We start from the raw sequence: 21,926 nt of genomic DNA, 5'->3' as shown, positions 1-21,926 counted from the left end.
TTCATTTATTTTTCTTGACATCTATCAATGCAATCTATCTCAAGTGAAGTTGTAGATGCCGGAAAAGGAATAGCCTATCATGATTTGTAGTAACCTTCAGAAACAGGTGCTCTTTCTCTGTTGGAAGTGCTCTGTGCAGAAATATACGTGTACCTACTAAAGTACTGGCTATACAGAGTAGTAGTATTTTACGGCTTCCTTGCTCACGCATGCATGTTCAGATCTCAGGTTTTATTTAAGAGACACCTTTGACTTCACATATTTACACAAAAGTCTTCAGATGAATCTCAACTTTGGTTAAGGCTCTAGACTAGAGGTCCTACTCACAGCCCAAAAAACACATATGGCTTGCAAAGTCATTTTATGTGGTTTGTATTGGTATGCTTAAGTCAAAAGATGTATAGTTCAGTACCAACAATTCTACGCAGGGATTCTACAGTCCATATCCCCTAAGTGTGGGGTGACAGAACAGATCACGTTGATCTCAGTGCCACAGCCTCAACCTCCCTTTGCCTCTAAAGTGTTGCAAGGATTTGTAGGAAGAGACAAAAGTCCTGCTAACATAAAGCAATTACAATCTAAAAACACACAGAAAAATATCTAAATAACTACCCTGCTCTTTTCTATAGAGAAAAAGCAGCAACACAACAGGACAAGTGGTGGGCCCAGCTCATGCAGGAAATGTGGGATAGATGTCACAAGTGAACTCAGTCCAGTAGTTCAAATCTTGTCTTCTGAATCTACATCTGAACAAGGCTGGCATCCTGGTATTCCTGCTGAAGTAGCTGATCTGAGGATCTTCCCTGTCTCCCCTCTTCAAGGAGGCCTCAATTACCTTCAGTCATGTGAACAGTATTAAGATCCACTCGTTACATTATTTTTTGGGGCAAGAACATGGTTATGGAACTAGTCATGAGGGAGGTCTGCAATGAAAGACCAAATTGAAGATATTCTGTCATTCGCTATGGGCTTATTAAAAAGTTTGGTTTGATATATGGTATATAATACTGCAGCTTACCATTAATAGTGCAGGTAGAGATGTAAAATAGTAATGGTAATTAAAATGAACAATGCTATTTTTGTCCTTGCCCAACTCTAACTTCTCTGAAATACACAGATCAAAAGAAATAAAAATCAATCCTGTATTACAAACTCTGACCTTGTTGACAAGTTTTCCTTTGTGTTTTCCCCACTCTACTAAGTGCATTTACAATCTTACTAGCTCTATAATTATAAATTTAACAGATGGGAAAATAAATAAGAGGTGAAACAAAATCAGCGGCCACAGTGACAGTCTGACAAGCACCCAGAAGTCAACATTCAAATTGTGGAAGTAACTCTGCTTTGCTAAATAACCAATATGCTACGTAAACGTACTTGCTGTCTCCTCACCTCCAGTAACACAAAAAAGGAAGTCCATTAAATAGCAAAAAGAAAGGATTGCATACAGCACCATGGGAGCAAAAAAAACCAGCAAAAGGCAGTACCCGCATCTAGTGACATTTGGGATAAATCAGAAAGTGCTGTGCTCCATGGCAAGAATTATAACAACTCTTTTGCCATTACACAGGATCGATAGCACTGCACTGATTCTCTCCCTGTATCATTTGCAGGTGCTTGTAAAACACAACAGAATTGCAAGAGATGCCAGAAGAGACTAACCATATCAAAAACACATCCACGAAGTCAGATCATCTAGAAACTCTATCATGCAACAAAACTAATTCTAACAGAGTATAGTAATGTATTGTTCCCCACAGAGGAGTCATACTGATTGCTTAGGAACTAAATTAGAGAAGGTCTAACCAAAGGTGTTCCAAACCCGAGAGATTAAATACAGAGTGAGATCTTTCTGCTCTTTAAAAAAAATTAAAAGGTATACAGTTCTGTTGAACTGATAAACAAGGACATAATTATCTTCGGAGTGGTAGGCATTGCTGCAAATATTATGTAGAAAAGTTATTATTGTATTTGGCAAAGTTTCTGTATAATACAAAACAAGCATCCCTTTGCCAGCCTCTGGTGTTTCATCACTCAGGAACCATTTGCAGCTATCACTTCTGGCATATTCTTTCTGGTGTCTGTTCCATCTGCCCTATCCTACTGCTGTGTAATGCATCTTAAATTAGCCAGTTTTCTTCCTACGCGCAATAGATCAGCTGCAATGAAATATGTCAAGTAAGAAAATAAAACAAATATGCATCTTCCACACAACAATTTCTGTAATGACTATGCCTCATTATGGAATTGGTACAACTCTAGTCCACAGGCTTGGGCTATTTTTTCCTAGAGAGAGTGAGACCAGAGGAGCAAACAGAACATCACTAGTTCTTCCTTTGAGTCTTTACGCATGCTGAGTATCCACTGAAATCACACCTGGTATTTTGCACACAAAAACAACACGGTTGAACCCTGGTAACACATAAATATTGGGTGCTTCGCTGCCTCTACCCGACTAATAAAATTTCATAGCTTTACACATATTTATACTTAAAATCAGCTTAAAGTGCTGTCAACCGAAACCTTTGCCTGCTTAGTTTCACCCTAAATGAAATAGTAATACCTGACAGCATGTACTTTTTTCTCTTGTAAATGTAGGTGAACTGTGAAGACCTTGTAAGATATTAATATATGTAATTCAGGTTATGTGGTTTAAAAAGAAAAAAAAAAAGAAGAAGGGTAAAAAGATACTGACACTGTGCAGAGTTCAAGAGATGAGAAAATCCACCCTAGAATTAATTTATTGCTTTACCACCCTTCAGGTGCATCTGTTTCAATAAAACATACTTTTCCTGCTATGAGCTTGATTCTCAGCAATGGCATGGACTCACGACTGCACATACAAGTCATTGGGAACTATGCACACTTTACACCTCTTGCTTGCAAAGCAATATATAAAATGCATTGAATCAAAGAAGTGTCACCTGTGAAACTTTGAAGTGTTTTTATTTCTAGCACAGGCTCATCACTGAGGAATTCCATTACTTCCCGCCCAGAGCTAAAATTTTAGAAATCACTTGGTTATAGCATGGTCAAAGAATTCATTACAAAACAATACAATTCTTCTCAATTTCCAAGACAAATTAAAATATTAAACAGAACAGACTTCCACTGTAGGGTTGCTAGTTCATTCAAGAACTTTACTGAATTATTCTTGACTTCCGATCAGCTATTCTTGATTCCTATTTAAAGAAAAAAAGATTTTTACAAAACTGAAATTTGCATGTTTTGTTATCAGAGCTGGGAGAATCAAATATTATCACTCCAAACAAAGGGCAGAGGAGGACTCATAAATTCTGGAATGAAGTTTCAGGGCAAATGATAACAAACTGCTACCCTATCATCTGTGGCTGCAGTCTGCGGGTAGATACTTAACTATCTCTATGTGACATTTATGCAGGCACAATATCAGAGCCTTTCTGCATTGCTGAGCTGGGGGAAGAGCTACTACCTCTCACAGTGAAGAGACAGGACCAGAAGGGGAAAAATGAACCAGCCAGTTGCTCCAACTGTGAAGTTTTATAGCACACAAGAGTACCAAGGAGTCAGCCATACAAAACCATGAAAGCAACAGGCACATCCTTACTACCCTATGTGCCACAGAAATGCTGTTGGGGAGCAAGCTACACTTCTTGCGAGCATATGGGACAGCCAAACTATAGCCAAAACCACTTTCTTTAAGAGCACAGACCCTCTTTACTGTGGTGACAATCTCCATCTGCAACACACAGCTCAGCAGTCCATATTGTCTCCACCAGATGGCAAAGGCAGGCATTTGTTATCATAGTTAAAGTAATCTTTCCCTTCCCTTTAAGGTTTCTTACATTCGGCACTTGCCTGTGCTCCTGGTGAGTTCTGCCTGCCCACAGACCCAAGCTAGAGCTCCTCCATGCAGCACAGCAAAGCATTTTATACACAGCAGTATTGCCTGCAAATGCCAAGGAGCAGTGGCATTGCCAATGCAGGAGGCACTTTGCACAAAGCATGTTTATTAGCTGTGACATAGAGCACAGCATTTGCAAAGAGCTAAGGAAGAAGACAGCTGCTGCAGCTCCCCTAATTACCTTTCCCCAGACATCAACAGTAATTTACAATTTGGATGATGTTGCTGGAACTAAGTACGATCTAGATCCACACACAAACTCTCCTCCTCACTTTTATAGGCCATGTGTTACATGAGAATTACAACTATTCAAACTGTTTCTATGAGTTAGGTTATCTCCTGTCAGGTTTTTTATTGCGCATTCTTCTTTTGCTACTGGAAAATACAGTATTTGTTGTAGACAGTAATCAGATAATCACATCTTGTTACAAGCACAAGCCAGCAGGACTTGCTATCAGATACTCTCTAATCTATCACATGAAAACAAAGAACATTTGTGATGCTTAGTAAAAATTATGCTTCTTAACGCACATTTCACAGCAGAAATAAAAAAAATAAAAGTAAAAAAAAATCAGTATATAGGCCAGGTAGAACATTAGCCTCACATACATCCAAATTCAATTCTAAGTTACTTCACTACTATAGCATTTAGAAATATTTACTATGTTCAGCTATGCCTCCTGCTGTTTTGCTGCTAACCAAAATTTAAAAGAACGCACAGGAAGTCTGACAAATTAAGACATCATCAACAATTAAAATTAATTGCACAAAGAGGATAAAATATTTCAAACAGTTGCACCCTTGAAAGATCAAAAGCTTTCCTCCTCCACCAGTAGCTCTGAACTGCTCTGTTGACAAGAGACAGCATTTAAAAAACACAAATGCAAGACAAAACTTAAAATGTATGCCGACATGAAACTGCAAAGACTCAGTAGATATTCTAAGCCCAATAGCATACTTGGGTAAAGAAGTAGTAAAAAGAAATCAGATAGAGCAAATTAGACAGAAAAGCTTTAAACTTAAGATGAGTATCCACACCACGTCTGTACTTGTAAGCACTGAGAATAAACTCAGAGACTCACTGTTACGTGGATCCAGTAGTTTGATGATGCTTTGTATAATAAAATAAAAACCTATCTCTAGCTTCTGCAATAACTTAGATCCATGAAAGACCAACATCTACCTGGTGTGGTGTCCTGCTCCCCTTCGTAGATGTGCAGCATGCGTTTTGTGGCTGTATTGCTGCACAATCATGTAATTTTTCTCAAGTCAAGCTGTGACGCAAATGAGAGGATGAGACTTACCCATGTTTCTCTGGACTTTCCACTGATAATATTTCACTGCTGCTTTCGTCAATGGGAAGGACACGAGCAATGTATTCTCCACTCTGCTGGTAAAATTTATAAACAGCCACTTGAACCATGCATTGGTCACTGCTGCTTCTCAGCCAAGGGCTCAGGATGACAGGGCTCAGCCGCTCTGATGCATTGAGGAACAGGAACGAACCTAGAACAGATGAGGCAACAAGAAAGCTTTAAGAACAAAACAAAACAAAAAACCAAAAAGCCTCCCGGAGTGCAGGTGAATACTTGTCATTTTTATGCCGCAGCTCACTCTTCAGCCCTTCCATACCTCCCAGTCAAAGATTATCTTTGCCAACTAGTTTGGAAAGTTTGCCCATTTTGTATGAAACCCATTAAGATCTTGCCGGGCAAGCAACATTTCAACTCACCTTTGGATGGTCCAAAACAAAGATTACATTTAGATTTAACTCCCGGAAGAAAATGCACAAAGTGGAAAAAGCCATAAATATTATTGGCAGGGAAAAATAACAAAGAGCAACAATAAAACTCAATCAACCAAGAGATTTCCAAAGCTAAGCTCAGGCAGGTGATTATGGAGTTTTAGCTTTAGATTCTTGTTTTCATGTACTTGTTCTTCCTGGAGTTCATCCCCATCTCTGCAACTTCTCAGATGTGGTCCAGAGCCAAATGTTATGGCCTTGGTCTAGTGGGATCTTGAGTTGATGACTCAGATACATATTAATACTTTATATCTGTTTTTCTCACCCAAATAAAGAACACAAATTCAATAGCTTTACTTTTGCTCTTCTATAAACAGACGAGTGCAGCATTTTTAAGTCATTAGAGTCAGGATAAAGGCCTGACATCATTTTCTTTCTTCAGCAATTCATTCTAATGTATTAATTTTATATGCAGCTAATCCACATTAAACATTTCATTATTATCCAGTACATTGACTCCCTTGGCCTAATTCTATTTCAATATAATCTGAAGCTTATCCAGTGGGACAGAGGTAATGTATTTTCATCACACTTGCTCATTTCAGGTAAGTCAAATTACTCCCTTTTGGCAGCTGACCAATTTACCAATTTGCCCACAGAGCAAGCACATCGCGGTGTGTAGTTGGTAAATGAAAGGTGCAGTTAGGTAAATGAAAGGGACCAACCCTTGAAGCAAGAAGAATTGTGATATTCCACAGATTCTAGCAAGACTGGGCAGATAATCAAGACAATGAGATTTCATTTCCTGGACTGTCCATTAATAAAGCCTGTCCGTTAATACTTGAAACATGTAGATCTGATGAGCAGTTTAATTTCATAGAGAGAGAAACTAAGGCTCAACAGGGCTGTAATTTAAACCTCTTTTTAAGTGTGCATGAATTTTAGCAGGAGCAGCAGCTTGTTTTTGAAAATACCAAGGTTGAACCTTCAGAGGAATGATCTTCCACATCACTGAGCATGGCTCAGCTGAGATCCAGAGTGTCTAAGAAATCCCATGGAAGGGCCACAAATGGATCCTGCTCACCTTCACCTTGGTGTCTAAGCTGTGGACCACAAGGTGCAAACCAGCTGCTCTGAGCTCCTGTGGTAGTTCACCTCACCCTAAAACGGATCTGGTGAACCGCCCTTTGGTGGTTCCCATCTCTCTCTGCTGAACTGAGGATCAAGAGCTCCGATTTTAATATCTCGCTGTCAGATACTGGTTTAGAACAGGGGAATTGCACTCATGCTCACAGATGTCCCCTTTGAAAAAGTCTGATTTAGCAATTCATCTCAGGTCACATACAGGGTAATAATGGAAGGGCTAAAAATGAAACCTGGATTCCTGTCAACCACCATGTTTCCCTCCCATACACACATTTACTATAAGCAGCATTTTTGACATACTTGTCAGAAACAGTGTTCTTGACATTGGCATCACATTAATGACATATCTAAAACTAGAAAACATTTGTGCTGAAAGAAACACGCAGAAATACATAAGGTACAGCCTGCTCAGATGTCGAGGTTTGTAAACAAAGAGGAGTGAAATGTAGCCGTGGCATTTTTTTTTTTTAATAACAAGATTCCTTTATGTGAAATAATAGCCTTTAATCCAGTTATTAATGGAATGGTTTGATGAGTTTAAACAAACTCTGTTATTGTCACAGTTACATATACACAGTATTTTTGCTGGTCAGTAAAATAAAAACAAAAACCCAGCCACATGTATCATCTTTCCCTGTCTCTCCCTTTTGTTGCAAACAAAAGAGAATTAGAGCACTAAATCTTGTGGCTTTAATTGTACCATCCCCATAAGAACACTGAAATCTGTGACATGAAAGGGAGCAGAGAGAGTTCTGCTGGTGGCAGAAAGACACTAAGCATTGCAATAATTGCTGATGGTAACTTGCCAGGTGCAAGAGCCATTTGCTCATGTTACTGCCTTGCAACAGGGAGTCAGACTTTAAAAATAACAAATAAAGGCAGCTCTCATTCCTTCTTTTCTTGCAGTGGTTCTAAATAAAAAGAGCTTCCAAGGATAGTCCCTCTTACGCCCTGACTTGGGGCCAGGTTTGAAACATCAGTGAAGTCTAGTAGTAAACAAGACTAGCTGCTACAGCAAATTTGTGAGATAGTCGCTAACCTCCTTTGTTTTGGCTTTTATATTTCTACTCTCTATTTACAGGGTTCACACTTTGCAATTGTGGCTTATGACTCATCACATGGCCAGGTCTACCTACTAAATTATATTGCTAAAAGGAATACAATTTTGCTGTGGTGGGGTCTACCCTGGCACACTCTCCCAGGATGCCAGGAGGAACAGCCCCACACTACGCTGCTGTGAAGCAGTGCCTAGAAAATCACTAAAGGACATGGCTATTACGCTGTGTTGGCCTCACCACCGGTACACAGTCTTGTCAGAAATGTCCTCCTAGTGCGTTCTTTTGGGGAGGTCACCTACCTGGGCAAGTACTAAAGCTATGACAGATTACCTTTTTAATTTTTTAATTTTTTTTTTAAATTTTATTTTAAAAAAGGAGAGAATAAACATAACTTTATTCTTGCTTTTGAAAGCCCGACAATCTCGTGGGTGACTTCCCTGTCTGCTGCGATGTTCTCTTTTTGCTCTTACTGCTCATCTAGTCCATGAGTGTTAAGGAAAGAACTATCAGAGCGCATTTGGCTCTGGTGTTATTGGAACCATGTCCAAAGTTGAAATGGGGGGTACTTGCTATGAAACCACACAGGAAGTGCAGAAGCTTTGTTACACAGCAGAATTTGAAGATTCCTGTTCATGCACACCAAGTTAGATCTGCTTATTACAGAGCAGACCAGTGAGTTCCTATAGTAACCAGGCCTGACACCTATGGTGTACGTTAACATCGCACATACTCAATAGTCTTGAAACACCAATTCAGACAAACCCAGTTTCATGAATTTGCTGTCTCCAAAGCATACACAACATATCTGTCAGTCAACTGGATACATACACACATATACAAAGACAACAACCCACTGACAGAGGCCCAAATCCTCTTTCATTAAAGTTGACAGGAGTTGCGCTACTGAAATCAATGGCATCAAACCCCACAAAGGAATAATTAACATGTCTGAAGTGAGAAATGATACATTTTGAACACATATCCTCATACTCCTCCCTTCCCTCAAAGGCACAGTCTCTCAGTCACTGCTTGCCACTGTTTCATGCGACGGCCTCCCATGGGATCAATATGAGCACCATTTCCAGGATCAGATTAGAGACCACTACTTAGAAAGAGTTAAAAGATCACATGGAGATCAATTCCCCATCCACGCCAAGGGACAGAAGAATATTCTGTTTCACACCAATGGACTTTCTGGGTAAAATTAGAAGCTACGTGTTCACTTCTATTTCCCTCCGGTGGGAGGGAATCCGTATGGCGTGCCCTATGTGGGATCACTGCGTAGACCTGTAAGACACTAAGGTTCCAGCTATAATTTCCTTGCGCTTATTTTCTTCTATTAGCTCGCAGCTCTAATAAGGCTCTTGGGATCTTCCCGGGTGAATAGCTAGGAAAAGCACTGTAGCTTCAAACAAACTGCTGCTGCTATTTAGATATCAAGGGATATAAGCTGAGATGAAAGGCCCCTTCACGGTACATGCTGCCAGTGTCATGTTCTACTGCTCAGGGCTCTGAAGAGTGCGTTTCCTTTTCAGAAAGATGTTCACCAATGAGTCATTTCAGGAGTCTTCTGCTATAGGTTTTAAATTGGACTCTGGCGGCACAGCGCAATGCTGATATTAAAGCGATGCAGTTAAAATAATCACATTGTAACTAGATATACAGCCACAGACCCAGGCACTTAGCACTTCCTGGGTCCTGAGCTCATTCATCATCATCATGGAAAACCATGTGGTTGCAGCGGGAAGAGCATTCAGTCTTTTACACCAAATACACCTGTGTTTGCATTTTGTGACTGAAACCCTATGAGCTGATATTGCTCTGTGTTGTTTCAGAACTGCTAGTCTAAATTGCAAATACTTTATTTTCCACATTCCCACTAAACACTCACAAACGCTGGGAGAAAGCTACCAAAAGTAGTGAGCTTCTAATCATATTTTTCCCTGCATTTTTAATATCTGCAGTCACAATGCAATGGTTTTCCTGATCCTCATGTGTTGTGTTTGATAACGTCTCTGGCAAGTTGCTGTCACTTCAGACAAACACACATGAAAAGATATTTATGCTTAAGCACAGGGAATTAGTTGTAGTTGACATAAAAGGAATATTACAAGACAAATTAATATAGCCTGCATGAAAATATTGCTGTTGATCCTTTGGAAGCTTGTTTACAACATTTTAACATTCATGTCACAAAAAGGGAAGGATGGCTTATCAGCTTAGTAGCAAGATGTTTTTGAGATGATGAAGACAGCTTCAAGTTGTGCTGTTCAGAACTAATGAGGGAACAGTATTTGTAAAGAAGAGAACTGATGCTAATGTACTATGCATGTACAGATACACTATGAATAAAGCACCTGTCCAAAGAAGCTTTCAAATGAAGGGGTATAGATTGGTAAGACTCAAAACTACACCAGCAATGAAGCCTATTCCTGCAATCTTTGTCCCAACATCCTTGTCTGATACAGATGCATAAAACATCTGAAACTCATGCCAGTGAGAATGCTGAGGCAACCCTGAGATGTTCAAAAGACAGAGCCATCGCTTGGCCCTAGGAACTGGGCAAACTTAGCATCCTATTGCTAGCCTCTTTAAAAGCTGGTCATCTGATAACTGCCCAATAGCTTTGAATGCACCCTGCTAACTGCTCATACCCTAAACCCTCCCTAGTCAGTCTCAGGTTAAACACAGTAAAGAGCCAGATCAGTTTCTTCTGCTAAACAACCTCATGATGCTCAGCAAGGTCAGTGCACCCTATTGCATCCTTTGACCTTTCCAAGCCAGCAGTCTAGGAAAGGTGGCTGCAGCCCAAAAAGACAGCAGCCTGAGAAGTTACAGTGGAAAATAAGGAAAGCGTCTACTGCAGAAAATGGCAACCGGCTCTTCTGGGACAAACACACGGAGGCAACTCCTCAACTTGCACCTGAGGTCTAGGATTTCCAGCATGAGATGTTCTTGCATACCTGACATCACACAATCAGATAAGATCCTAAAGACATGACATCAAACAGGGCAATGGGACATAAAAATCAGTTACAAAAGTGGCATGCATTAGAATTCATGAAGAGGGAAGTTCACGTTATTTGAAAATAATATTTAGCAACACACCCAAGCCAATAACACACACCGAGCAGATCCTGATATCTGATACAAATTAAAGTGTCCCCATGCCAATTCAAGCAGATTTCTTCCCTAATAACCAAAGACCATAGTTTTGTTATTTTAACTTCCTTTCTTGAAAAGCAAGACTCAAAACACAGCTAGGCTGACTTAATCTGATCACAGTTATAAAGCAGCAATTTAACAATCCTTTGCAAAACTGATAGATTGTTATTCTGAACATAAACTCCATCTTCTTACTAAAAGGATTTTATTACCTTTCACGTACAAGTTCAATACTCTACCAGATTAAATTAGAGCTGTAAAAACTATTAACAGTCAACGTCTGCTGGGGACTGTACAGTAGAAAAAAAAAAATTAAATCAAGTTTTATGGTCTTTGGAGATGCTGACTGGAGAGAACATTTCCACTAGTATCACAAAACATCCCACAAAGCTGGTCTTTGGATTCTTCATTTTACATTCAACTTCCAAATTAACTATTCAAGCAAAACTCCCATAGCAGGAGATCAGTAGTTGGTAAAAGCCACGGAAGAACTGGGCATTACCTGAGTGACAACATTAAGAAGAGATACTGTTATACTTTTTCTAGGCTTATTTATATGGCTTTTCCAATTGCCTCATCAAGGCTCTGAAATGTGCTGAACACTAAGAATGTGAATAGTCTCCAGTGCTGAGTGCAATGTGACTGCATAAGCACCAGAAGATTTGCAACATGCTATACTTGCATCTGACTTAAAATTCAGGAAGGCAACAGCCTTTGAATTATTACAAAATTTGGAGCTGAACAATTCTTAACAATCTAATTATGGTAATTGGATGATATCTTACCTCTTTTGAAGTCCATCAGAGTTCTTGCTATTAGCTTAAATAGAACCAGGATTTCACTTCTAATACCTAGCAGGTATGTGAGCACGTTTCTCTAGATGACGCAAGAGCAATTCAGAAACGCTAATGAATTCATACTAACTCTTGTGGGCATGTAATACATTACACAAATGGACAAGTTAAGGCAGACATTAAACAACTGCAAACAGCATGTGGCCAAGATTGGTATCAGAGCAGATATCCGCAAGTCAAGGGTCTTTAAAATTACCTCCTATTCAAGTATTTTTCATTTCCTAAATATAAAGAGGAAGGCCAAAAATCCATCAAAGCAAAATAAAGTCAAATTTGTCATCTCACTAAGGCATCAGGCAAATTTGATTTGCCCCATATGATTTCTCTTAAATTCAAAGACTTCACTCATAAAAAACCTTCTTCCTCAAACAACCGGTATTCACTGTGATCCTTGGGAACTGCAGCAGTGCTATAGAAACATAACTTGAAGTTAGGAAAGACTGGAGTCCTCCTTTTTCTCACACTCCAGTCCCAGAAATTTTCCTTATTAATTTACCTATTCTCTTGGAGGCAACCCTGAAGCCTTACACGCAGAGGGAGCAGTCTCCTAGCAGTGACCTTCACACAGCTCTTTTACAGGTTTCCCCTGTTGCTTCCCTAAACCCAGGCGTAGTGTCCAAAGCAACACTATTATAAAACTTTATTGCTATTTATCAGTTTAAATTCTAATAACCCCTAGCATATCCATATGGAAAGCTGAATCCCATCACACTACTTACTTTAGATAGACAACAATAAAAGATGTTTTTTTCACAAAGCATTTTACATCCAGTTTTTCAAAAGGAAAAAGTCAGAAGGAAGAAGAAGAAAATAATTAAAAGCTCCAGGTATTGCCTTCCGTAATGGGAGCTAGAGCCAGATGCTGTTACAGCCCAATTCCTAAATGACTCAGCAGTGTTTGCTCCCAGCTGAAAAGCACTGAACTGAAAAAAGTAGTTAGTTAATTAAAAACTTAAAATTCAAAGCTGAAATTAAAATCTTTCCTAGACAATGACAAAAGAGTGTTTAAATAATTCAGCCTTGCACAGCTGATTAACCAATATGCATCTTCTCTTTTGCTGCTGACAGAGGCAAATGGCAAGTTACTTTTGAGATCTCTGTTCTGAGACTAGAGGGTAGGAGAATTTTCTGTCATCATGAGCAATATGGACAGACTGACCTAAAGGGAAAGCTAAGAGGAAGCTGGTTCTGTCAACAAAAACAGAGAGGCAGAACACCCGTTCAGTACTTCACAGTGTGCACAGTAGTTAACGGGAGGGTGTGAAAGGAAGCCTAATGCTGTGCCTGTAGTTGACACTTTGCTCTCAAGTGTGCTTATTCGATTACACTCAGGAGGCTAAAAGCTTAAAAATTAAGAAGTCTGACAATATTCTGACACACAAGTACCTGAATAGAAACGTGCCTGGAACAGAATGGGTATTGCAACAAGTCACAGTTCAGTAACATCAGAGACCACATTAAACAAGTAGCCAGTACTGTGAGTTATTCCCCTGAAGTACTAGAAAAGCCACGAGAGAAGGTGCATAATTAAATCTATTTGGTGTAGTCGTCCTCCTTTTCATTCTGTGCCAGGATTAAACTCATCACATAGAGGCTGCATTATGTCAGCTTTAAGTGTGCAAGAGTCATAACTCAGACCATTGGAGAATCATGAAATTGGTCCACAGATAACATAAATAAGATAAATCTTGAGGAGATGGTGTATCTTAATGTCTCATACATTTTAAGCTGTCCTTGTCAGCCTCTTCTCTACATACATACATGTACATCCATGCACACAGTACCAGGAGACAATTAGTTGACCAATTCTCCCCAAAAGTATTGGGAAAGGCGATGATCCTATCCAGAGCTTGTTGAATGCCTGATAGCATAAAGCATCTGTCACCAAGTCCCTGCCCATCCTGAGGCTCAGCCATCCTTCCTCCATCTCTAGTCTCCACGCCACTTCCATCCCAAATCTGCCTTTCAGTGACTCAGTTATCAGTTCTGCACTATCAATTCTACATACCAGTTTTGTCTGGCAGACCCCTTTCCACTCATCTTTTAGCTCCAAAGTTTCCTCATATTTTCTATGCTTTCCTAAGTCATCGTTGCACAGATGAAAAGGGAGAAGAGTGGCTTGGCACACCAGTTATAGGATGGAAAGAAATGCAGATGGCAGAAACCTTTTGAGGACCACTCTGCTCTCCTGTGAAAACTGCTGGCTGCTGATTTTCCTTCTGCTGATTCAAAAACCCACTTGACAGTCATGTATAGGAAAAAATCAAGCTTCACCCATGCACCATTTGTCAGGGAGCAGACAAGCTGAGGGGACAACGACCCTTTCCCCTAGGTCTGACAATGGGTTAGAGCTTCTCTGAACATTGACAGACATGCTGAAAAATGACCCGGCAATCAATGAAAAAGAACAGGAGTCCAGGAGCTTACACATAATGACTTTTCCCTGGGCCTCCAGACCACTTATAAAAAGTGTTCTCCAACAACACAGTTAAACTTCACATTTAGATAGCATTTTATAAATTCAATACATTGCACAAACATTAACTGATTAAACCTCAGGACTCTAAAAATCCATTTTTCAAACTGGAAAAAGATAGTACAAAAGTGAGGGGCTTGCCTCCTTAATGCAGTAAAATCAGGCATCACATAGAATTAGTAGTATGAACTGCTCAAGTGCCAACAATATCATTTATGATGGCAACATTCATTTGAAAGAGCTGGCTTCATCTGCTTCTTGCAGTTAGCTCTTTAATTAAAATTCTACCTAATCTGCCTTGTTCGTGAAATAAAACAGATTCTCCTTTCTATTCTAAAGATAGTGGCACAGGTGAATGGTTGGTTCAGTGGCACAGAGCATGGTTCAGATGAAGGCTACATGTCCTAGTGAGATCAGATCTCGATAGGCTGGACTCCAGCTATCTGGTCTTGGTTCTGGCCTCTGGAGGGCCTTCCAGCACAAGGAAGGAAATGACCTGCCCACTGCTGTCACTGTTTGACAACAGTATCACTGAACCACATGAACTGGAAAGCCCCTCTGCAGGTCTCTGCCCAACGTCCTGGTCTGAGCAGGACCATCACCAACATTAGATGCGGGCAGCTATGGCTTTGTTCGGCCAAGTCTCAGAAGACTCTGGGCATGGAGACTCGACAGCCTCTCTGAGTAACCTGTTCCAGCACTGCACCCCCCTCCTGGTGAAAATGTCTTCCCTAAAGTCCAGCCTGGGCCTCCCAAACAGCAAACTGGCTACCACCTCTTGTATCATCTGCTGCTGCTGAGAAGACTTTGGCTCTGCTGTCTTTGTATCTCTCCATTGGGTGGTTGTAGGCCACCAGTAGCTCACCTCTCAGATACCTCTTCCAGCCTAAGCAAGCCCAGCTCCATCTACCTCTCCACGAGGGTACGTGCCGTGGGCCCCTGAACACATGGGCAGCCCCCACTAGGCCCTGCCACTTACTCCACATCCCCCTTGACCTGGGAAGGAGAGCTGAGGGTGGACACAGCAACCCAGGTGTGCCCTCACCACCACCAAGCAGGCTGGGATAATAACTTCTCTTAGTGCTGGCTGCCTTCCTCCTACCTTATTTTGGGTTGAACAGCTGCCTACCCTATTTGTGATGGGTTGGGTCCCATGTAATCCTCAGGCCTTCTTCAGCAGGACTGCTTGGGCCACTGCTTCCCAGCCTGGGATGCTGCACCAGCAGGACCTGTCCCACAGGCAGCGCTTTTCACTTCTGGTGGCTCCACAAGGCTCCTATTACCCCAATCCTCAAGTTTACCAAGGTCCCTCTGGAGCAAAGCTCTGCCATTCAGTGCATCAGCCAAGCCCCCTGCCCTCTCAGTTGAGGATCATCTAGAAATTTGACCATTGTCTCATCACGCAGGTCACAGATGAAGATACTGAGCACTACCAATCCCAATACTGACTTCTGGTGCCAGCTCTGCTCCATGCTGGCTGCCACTGGGCATGAAGCCACCAAGTATTATTAGCCTCTAAGCCCAACAGCCCAGCCAGTTTTCAACTTGCCCAACAGGCTGTTCACCCACCCAGACCTCCTCAGCTCCCACATGAGTGCTGGGGATGATGGTGCCTAAAGCCTTACTAAAGTCAAGGTGAAGTACATCCATGGTCCTCTGTTGCTCACACAGCTGGTCATTTGACACAGAATACCATCAGGCTGGTGACCTATGATTTATCCTTGGCAAATCCATGCTGACTGTTCCCAACTATTTTCTTGTCCTCTACCTGTTTGGGAATGGAGTCCAAGAAGACATGCTCCATGTTCTTTCTAAGGACTGATATAAGGCAGACCAGCCTGTAGCTCTCCAAGTCCTCCATCTTGCCCTTCTTAGAAATGAACATACTGCTAGTCTTTTCCTGTTTTCAAGGACTTCCTTCAATTGCAATGATTTCTCATAGATTTTAGACACTAACCTCAGCTTACTTTTACAGCAGCTTTGGGTTTACCCAGTCCCAGGATCTGAATGCATCCAGCTTCTCTGAGTAGTCCCTAACTTGGTGCTCTCCCAGTGCTGGCTGCCCCATTCCTGAAACCATGCTGTTACATGCCGAGGCCTGGGAGCAGTGTTGGCCTAAAAATGCAGCAAAAGAAAGGCACCAAGTACCTCCACCTTCCCGTTATCACCTGTCACCAGGTTGTGCTGTCATCTCCTTCTAAAAATGTTTTAATGTGTACCAAGGAAGACCAATGGATCATTTTAAAAACTTTTTGGTTTTTTTACAAGGCCTAGGAATCTCACTGAAGGCCAGGCCTCTTTACAGAGAATACCTCATAAAGTCGCTGCACCAAAGAGTCCAAGAGAATTAGGGAAAAGACAGCTGGCAGCTATGAATGGACAGTGACAATGGCACACAAGGAAACAAAGAGGAGCTTCAGTCATGTCAACAGTGACCACTAAAGCACATGCATCTCAAAATATTTTTGCTACAATACCAAATCATAATTCCTGTGCCTCATCTCTTCAGTTTACTATTCTCACTGTGAGTGCACTGCGATTCACTTATAAATCACGTTTCTGCTGAGGAAGAGCCATTTCTTCTTTACTTATTCTGCAAACTGCCTATCACACTTTTGGGCTCTGAACATACAATGAGCTGACTGGAATAATAAGGACACTGCTTTTTCCAGCGCAGACAACTAAGCCCTCCACTCTTCTTGCAGGCAAATACCCATGGGGCTTCAATGTGGGTTTCACATGAGTAGAAATTGTAGAAGTTCAAGCTCTCGATGAACATTATGGATGAAAGACTGTACAGCTCTTTTGCTCTAAAAACAAAAAACACAGACGCAGGGGATCTGCCCACTGAACAGGGCATGCCAATCATCTCACATGTTGTAAACCTACCTTCAGTATGCCTTTTAAATCAATGCTACTTCTCAAGAGATAAATGTTTATCTCAAAAAATAACAAATTTGGACAGCACAAAGCCTAGCTATAATGGAGCAATTTTACATGAAATTCAATTAAACAGCACTAGCCGTTATACATCATAGAAGTTTTATTCTTCATGGAACAGTCAGAAAAGACTACTTAAATGTCTCTGAAATGTCATCACAGCCCTCCCAAGCATTTCTGCCTCAAAATCAAACTGAGGAAGTTACACACATTACTTTTGGGGGAGACGTGGGTGGAGGTGTATCTGCAAAGTGGTACAAGGCTCTTCTGACCAACTACATTCACTTTTCAGTCTTACAGAAACTACCTAAGGAGAAAAAAAAATCAAATAGTCAGACATCATTCTGTTGGCATCCTGAACAAATTACCTTCAGCTCACTGACATTCTAATTTTCTAGAAACAGGCATAGTTATGCTAAGAAGGTTATGACTTGTGTATTTATCTTGGTTACAATTATTCCATCCTCTTTTCACTTCCCGAAGATATAGCATAAATGAGAAATTCCGTTCTATTTGTTTTCTGTTAGCTGTAGACTGAGAGAACTACTGTCTTATTAAAAGACTATCTCCGTACTCCAGTTTTAGCCTGGAGATAACAGAACAAGGACTGAATGGCAAGGTGAATTGGAAATGGATTGTGGCTCATAACATGGATTTTACACAGCCCAGGATGGCACTCAAGTTTAGAAGCTGGCTCTGCCTGACAGAGTGATTCCAGCTGATGGTTTCAGTGAGTCCTCATCACAAAACCATTACCATTATCAGTACCGAAGTGAGACATTTTGGTGAGGTGCTGTAAATGAAACTTGTATGGTTCCTGTACTGCAGATACACAGTGGATTTTGACCTCAGTGCTGTCAGATTCTATCTGCACTAACCCCTAAATGCCTCCTAGTGCTTATCCCTATGGAGCAAAAACCCAGCAAATGTTACTTTTGAAATGAACAGGTACATCAGATAGCATGTGCAAGAGGTACAGAAGTGATTTAGGAGCCCAAAGAGATCTAGCCCATGAGTGGGGACAGCTTACCTTAACACAAGTATCCTTGCCCTCAGATTTTCACTCTGACAGTAGATGACTTACCTGCTAGTGAAGCACTAGTAGAAACACCTAATTTCGCAAACTGATGCATTATGGTAAACTGGTGTAGTGTTTTATACAGTATGGTATAGACAAGAATCAAATGTAAGCAGAATGAATTTAACATACTTCTGGGAAACCACCCATGTTGTCTTTAAATTCACAAATGTCACTGGTGTTCTACAGAGCGACAAGGAAAGACGCTTAGGACTTAGTTTTAATAAGGCTGCTTCTAAAAACCTGTACTGTAAATCACTATATTATTACGACAGGAAAGATCTTACCTGTTAACTCACTTCTACACCACTCACGTAATTTGCCTACATTTTGCATTTCACCTGCAGGTCAGTTTTCTTTGCATGACTATGCTGCCTTCCTTTCCTAATTGGAGGCATTAGCACAAGGCTGCCAAAACTTGTGCCAAGGGATACGTTATTTAAACCCAGACAAGATTCTGCTTTCTTTTACTTCAAACAAAACCTTATGACCACCTGTCAAATGATCCAAGGTTCCGTAAACCCATGTTTTTTTGAAAGCATCACTTCTGGCCTTAAATCAGTCTGACAGCCTTCTTTTAAGGATGGAAAATAAACTCCCCTAGGAATAAGCTAGTGGAGGCAGCAGACATGTAAACTGTAATACAAAAATGAAGAGCAAACAGAGAGTTCTCCTATTTCTTGTGACATCCAGCCGCATAGGATTTACCACTATTGCTTTTCAATAACCTGAGTCCTACACAGAACAAATGTGCTATGGGCTGTTATGAAGTGGTTAGCAGAGGCTCCATAAAGGTTACAGGAGATACCCAAGCTTCACTGAATAACTCTCCCTCCTTCTTTTCCTTTTAGATAAAGGTAAATATTGCAAGGTCATATGCAGTAGAAATACACTGCTGACAGCACAGCACTATGGAGGCACTAATAAGCCCACAGGTATTTGTGCATCTATGTCATATTTGACAGCATGCACTTTTACAGTTCCTGCAGGCAATATTTTTCACCCTAACTGGCAAGGTTTTAATGTTTTTTTATTAAACTGTTTTTTTAAAAAAGGGAATAACATGCTTTTTCTGTTCATTACAAATGCAGAACTGATCCTGAAGGGAACACTGCAGAGACTTTCAGACTGAGAAGGCTTTAAAATAATTTCTTTCTTTGAAGATGAGCTATCAAGGTACTTAATTTAGTTAAGTCTCAGTATGGTTGTAGCCCTTGTTCTAGATACAGTTGACAGGGTTGTTTTTTTTTCCTTTAGGACGAATGTGTAAAAGAAAACAAACAGAACTGCTGAAACAGAAAAAAAGCTGCCTTCTTTTGGCAGCCTTCAACACTCAACGACTACCACCCACATGACTCTTGCATCAAGAGAAAAGGTGCAGTAGTCACTTTCAGCTCTTGGCATTCTTGTAGGAAAATCAACTGAATGGGAACTCTGAACACAGGCAGATGGAGACAAGAAGAACATTGGTGAGATGCATGACACCAGCATCCTCTCTTCACGGCTATAATTCAGCATTCAAGCACAGACAGATGAGATGGGGAATCTTAGGACCTTTGTGGTTTGAGATACCTGATATTCAAAGCCTCTGCCAGAAGCTAAGCATCCCTATGTGCCAGCCAAAAATGGCAGGCCTCGCTCACAGTGATCATTGCTTGCTATCCTATAGATGCCGGCACCTTCCAGACCGCAACCCAAATGAACATTAATAAATGTGTCGGTGAGTCTTCATTCATTTTTTAAATTTGCATAGAAAATAGTATTAAGGCCAGTATGAGCACTATGTCTTCCTTTATTTGGAAACAACAGACAACTAGAACTTGGTAGTCAATTTTACATCACCACACAGCCCACAAAGCCAAGAAATGCTCTCTTGAGAAAATGCTAACCTGGTACAGCTAGATGGAAATCAGATGACACCTTGTATCATAGTAAAAACATCAACTTTGTAGTAAACGAAGCATACAAGACCCAAACCACACCAAATAGGATAGTGAGGAATGATATACAAAGCCAAAAGACAACCTTTATGGTCCTATACAGCTCAGTCTGCAGTCCTCAGATTAAGAGGGTGATATACAGCAAACTCAATTTGATGCTATTGCTGGAAATACTAAAGGGTGTTCAAGGGTTTGACATCACCCTGCTATTTGCACGTTGTAATACCTTGTGCAGGGGAGATGAAGGCTGATCAAGGATCATGGTTCATAAACACTTGGAACATAAACCATTCTGAAATATAACAGCACTCAAAAGAATCAAAATATTTCATATTTTCTAGGGTAAAGCTAGCACCACTTACATTATAGTGTACAGAATAATCTTGGCTTTATTGAAATAACAGTGACAATTTGTTCCTTGGCCTCTAGACTTCCAGCAGGGCTATCAATTTATGACGGAAGGTTTCTGTCATGTGGATACTTACCCAGTCAGAAACCGAGTTGCAGCTGCTATTTATTTCATGTAGATCATCCTAAAACCTTCACAGCTGGTAAATTTTGGCCTTTATAATTCAGATACTTTTAAGGTAGTACCTTTCCACCCCAGCCAGCTGCTTCAAAAAAATCAAATCATATCTGCCTTTCCATTTTGTCAATGATGCACCCTCTCACAGGTGCTGACACTTTCTTCAACTTTGCAGTTATTATTTCAGGTAGATTAGGAAGACCCTCCCACCCTTAACACTCTGCATATCTGGTGATACTTAAGAGCATCTCAATTATAAGAGAATTGTCAGTTTTACAGGAAAAAGCACTAATATCCTATCATAGTACCTTAGTATCAGGGTCCACTTGAAACTTTACACAGTGAGAAAACAAAGACACATTTAGCCCAACCTCTATTCTTCTACAGCTAGCAAATTACCCTACTTCTGTCCTGAATAAAATCAATCTTTATCTTCTATAAGCAAAGGAACTCTTCCACGCTTTCCCTTTCCCTCTTAGAGCATGTACTTTCATACACAAAGTACCAAGCCTACTAACTACACCACTCCTCACATGCACATAGCACTTGCTGCAAGGAGAGAACAAGGAAGATGATCACATACAGAGAATGTGTGTGTACTGGTTTTGACTTCACAGTAGCTAGTATGGGGCTATGTTTTGGATTTGCGCTGGAAACAGTGTGGATAACACAGGGATGTTTTCGTTACTGCTGAGCAGTGCTCACACAGAGTCAAGGCCTTTTCTGCTCCTCACCCCACCCCACCAGCGAGTGGGCTGGGGGGGCACAAGGAGTTGGGAGGGGACATGGCTGGGACAGCTGACCCCAACTGTCCAAAGGGATATCCCACACCATATGGTGTCATGCTCAGCATATACAGCTGGGGGAAGAAGAAGGAAGGGGGGGACATTCGGAGTGATGGCGTTTGTCTTCCCAAGTGACCATTACGTGCGATGGAGCCCGGCTTTCCTGGAGATGGCTGAACACCTGCCTGCCCATGGGAAGGAGTGAAGGAATTCCTTGCTTTGCTTTGCTTGCGTGTGCGGCTTTTGCTTTTCCTATTAAACTGTCTTTATCTCAACCCACGAGTTTTCTCACTTTTACCCTTCCGATTCTCTCCCCCCTCCCACTGCGGGT

At 41.0% G+C, this 21,926-nt stretch overlaps 1 protein-coding gene across 1 annotated transcript in view; it reads right to left on the bottom strand.

The window, feature by feature from the left end:
* Positions 1–21,926, bottom strand: part of ALK (ALK receptor tyrosine kinase) — a 323,117-nt gene that overhangs the window by 163,325 nt on the left and 137,866 nt on the right. The window contains exon 4 of the mRNA XM_072857093.1: positions 5,188–5,389. Coding sequence (XP_072713194.1) covers positions 5,188–5,389 — 202 coding nt within the window. The remainder of the gene's footprint in view (positions 1–5,187; positions 5,390–21,926) is intronic.

This window comes from Ciconia boyciana, chromosome 3 (genome assembly GCF_034638445.1).
Source record: "Ciconia boyciana chromosome 3, ASM3463844v1, whole genome shotgun sequence".
NCBI classification, from domain to species: domain Eukaryota; kingdom Metazoa; phylum Chordata; class Aves; order Ciconiiformes; family Ciconiidae; genus Ciconia; species Ciconia boyciana.
The sequence above is the reverse complement of the archived record's forward strand: the minus strand, read 5'-3'. Positions and strand labels throughout refer to the sequence as shown.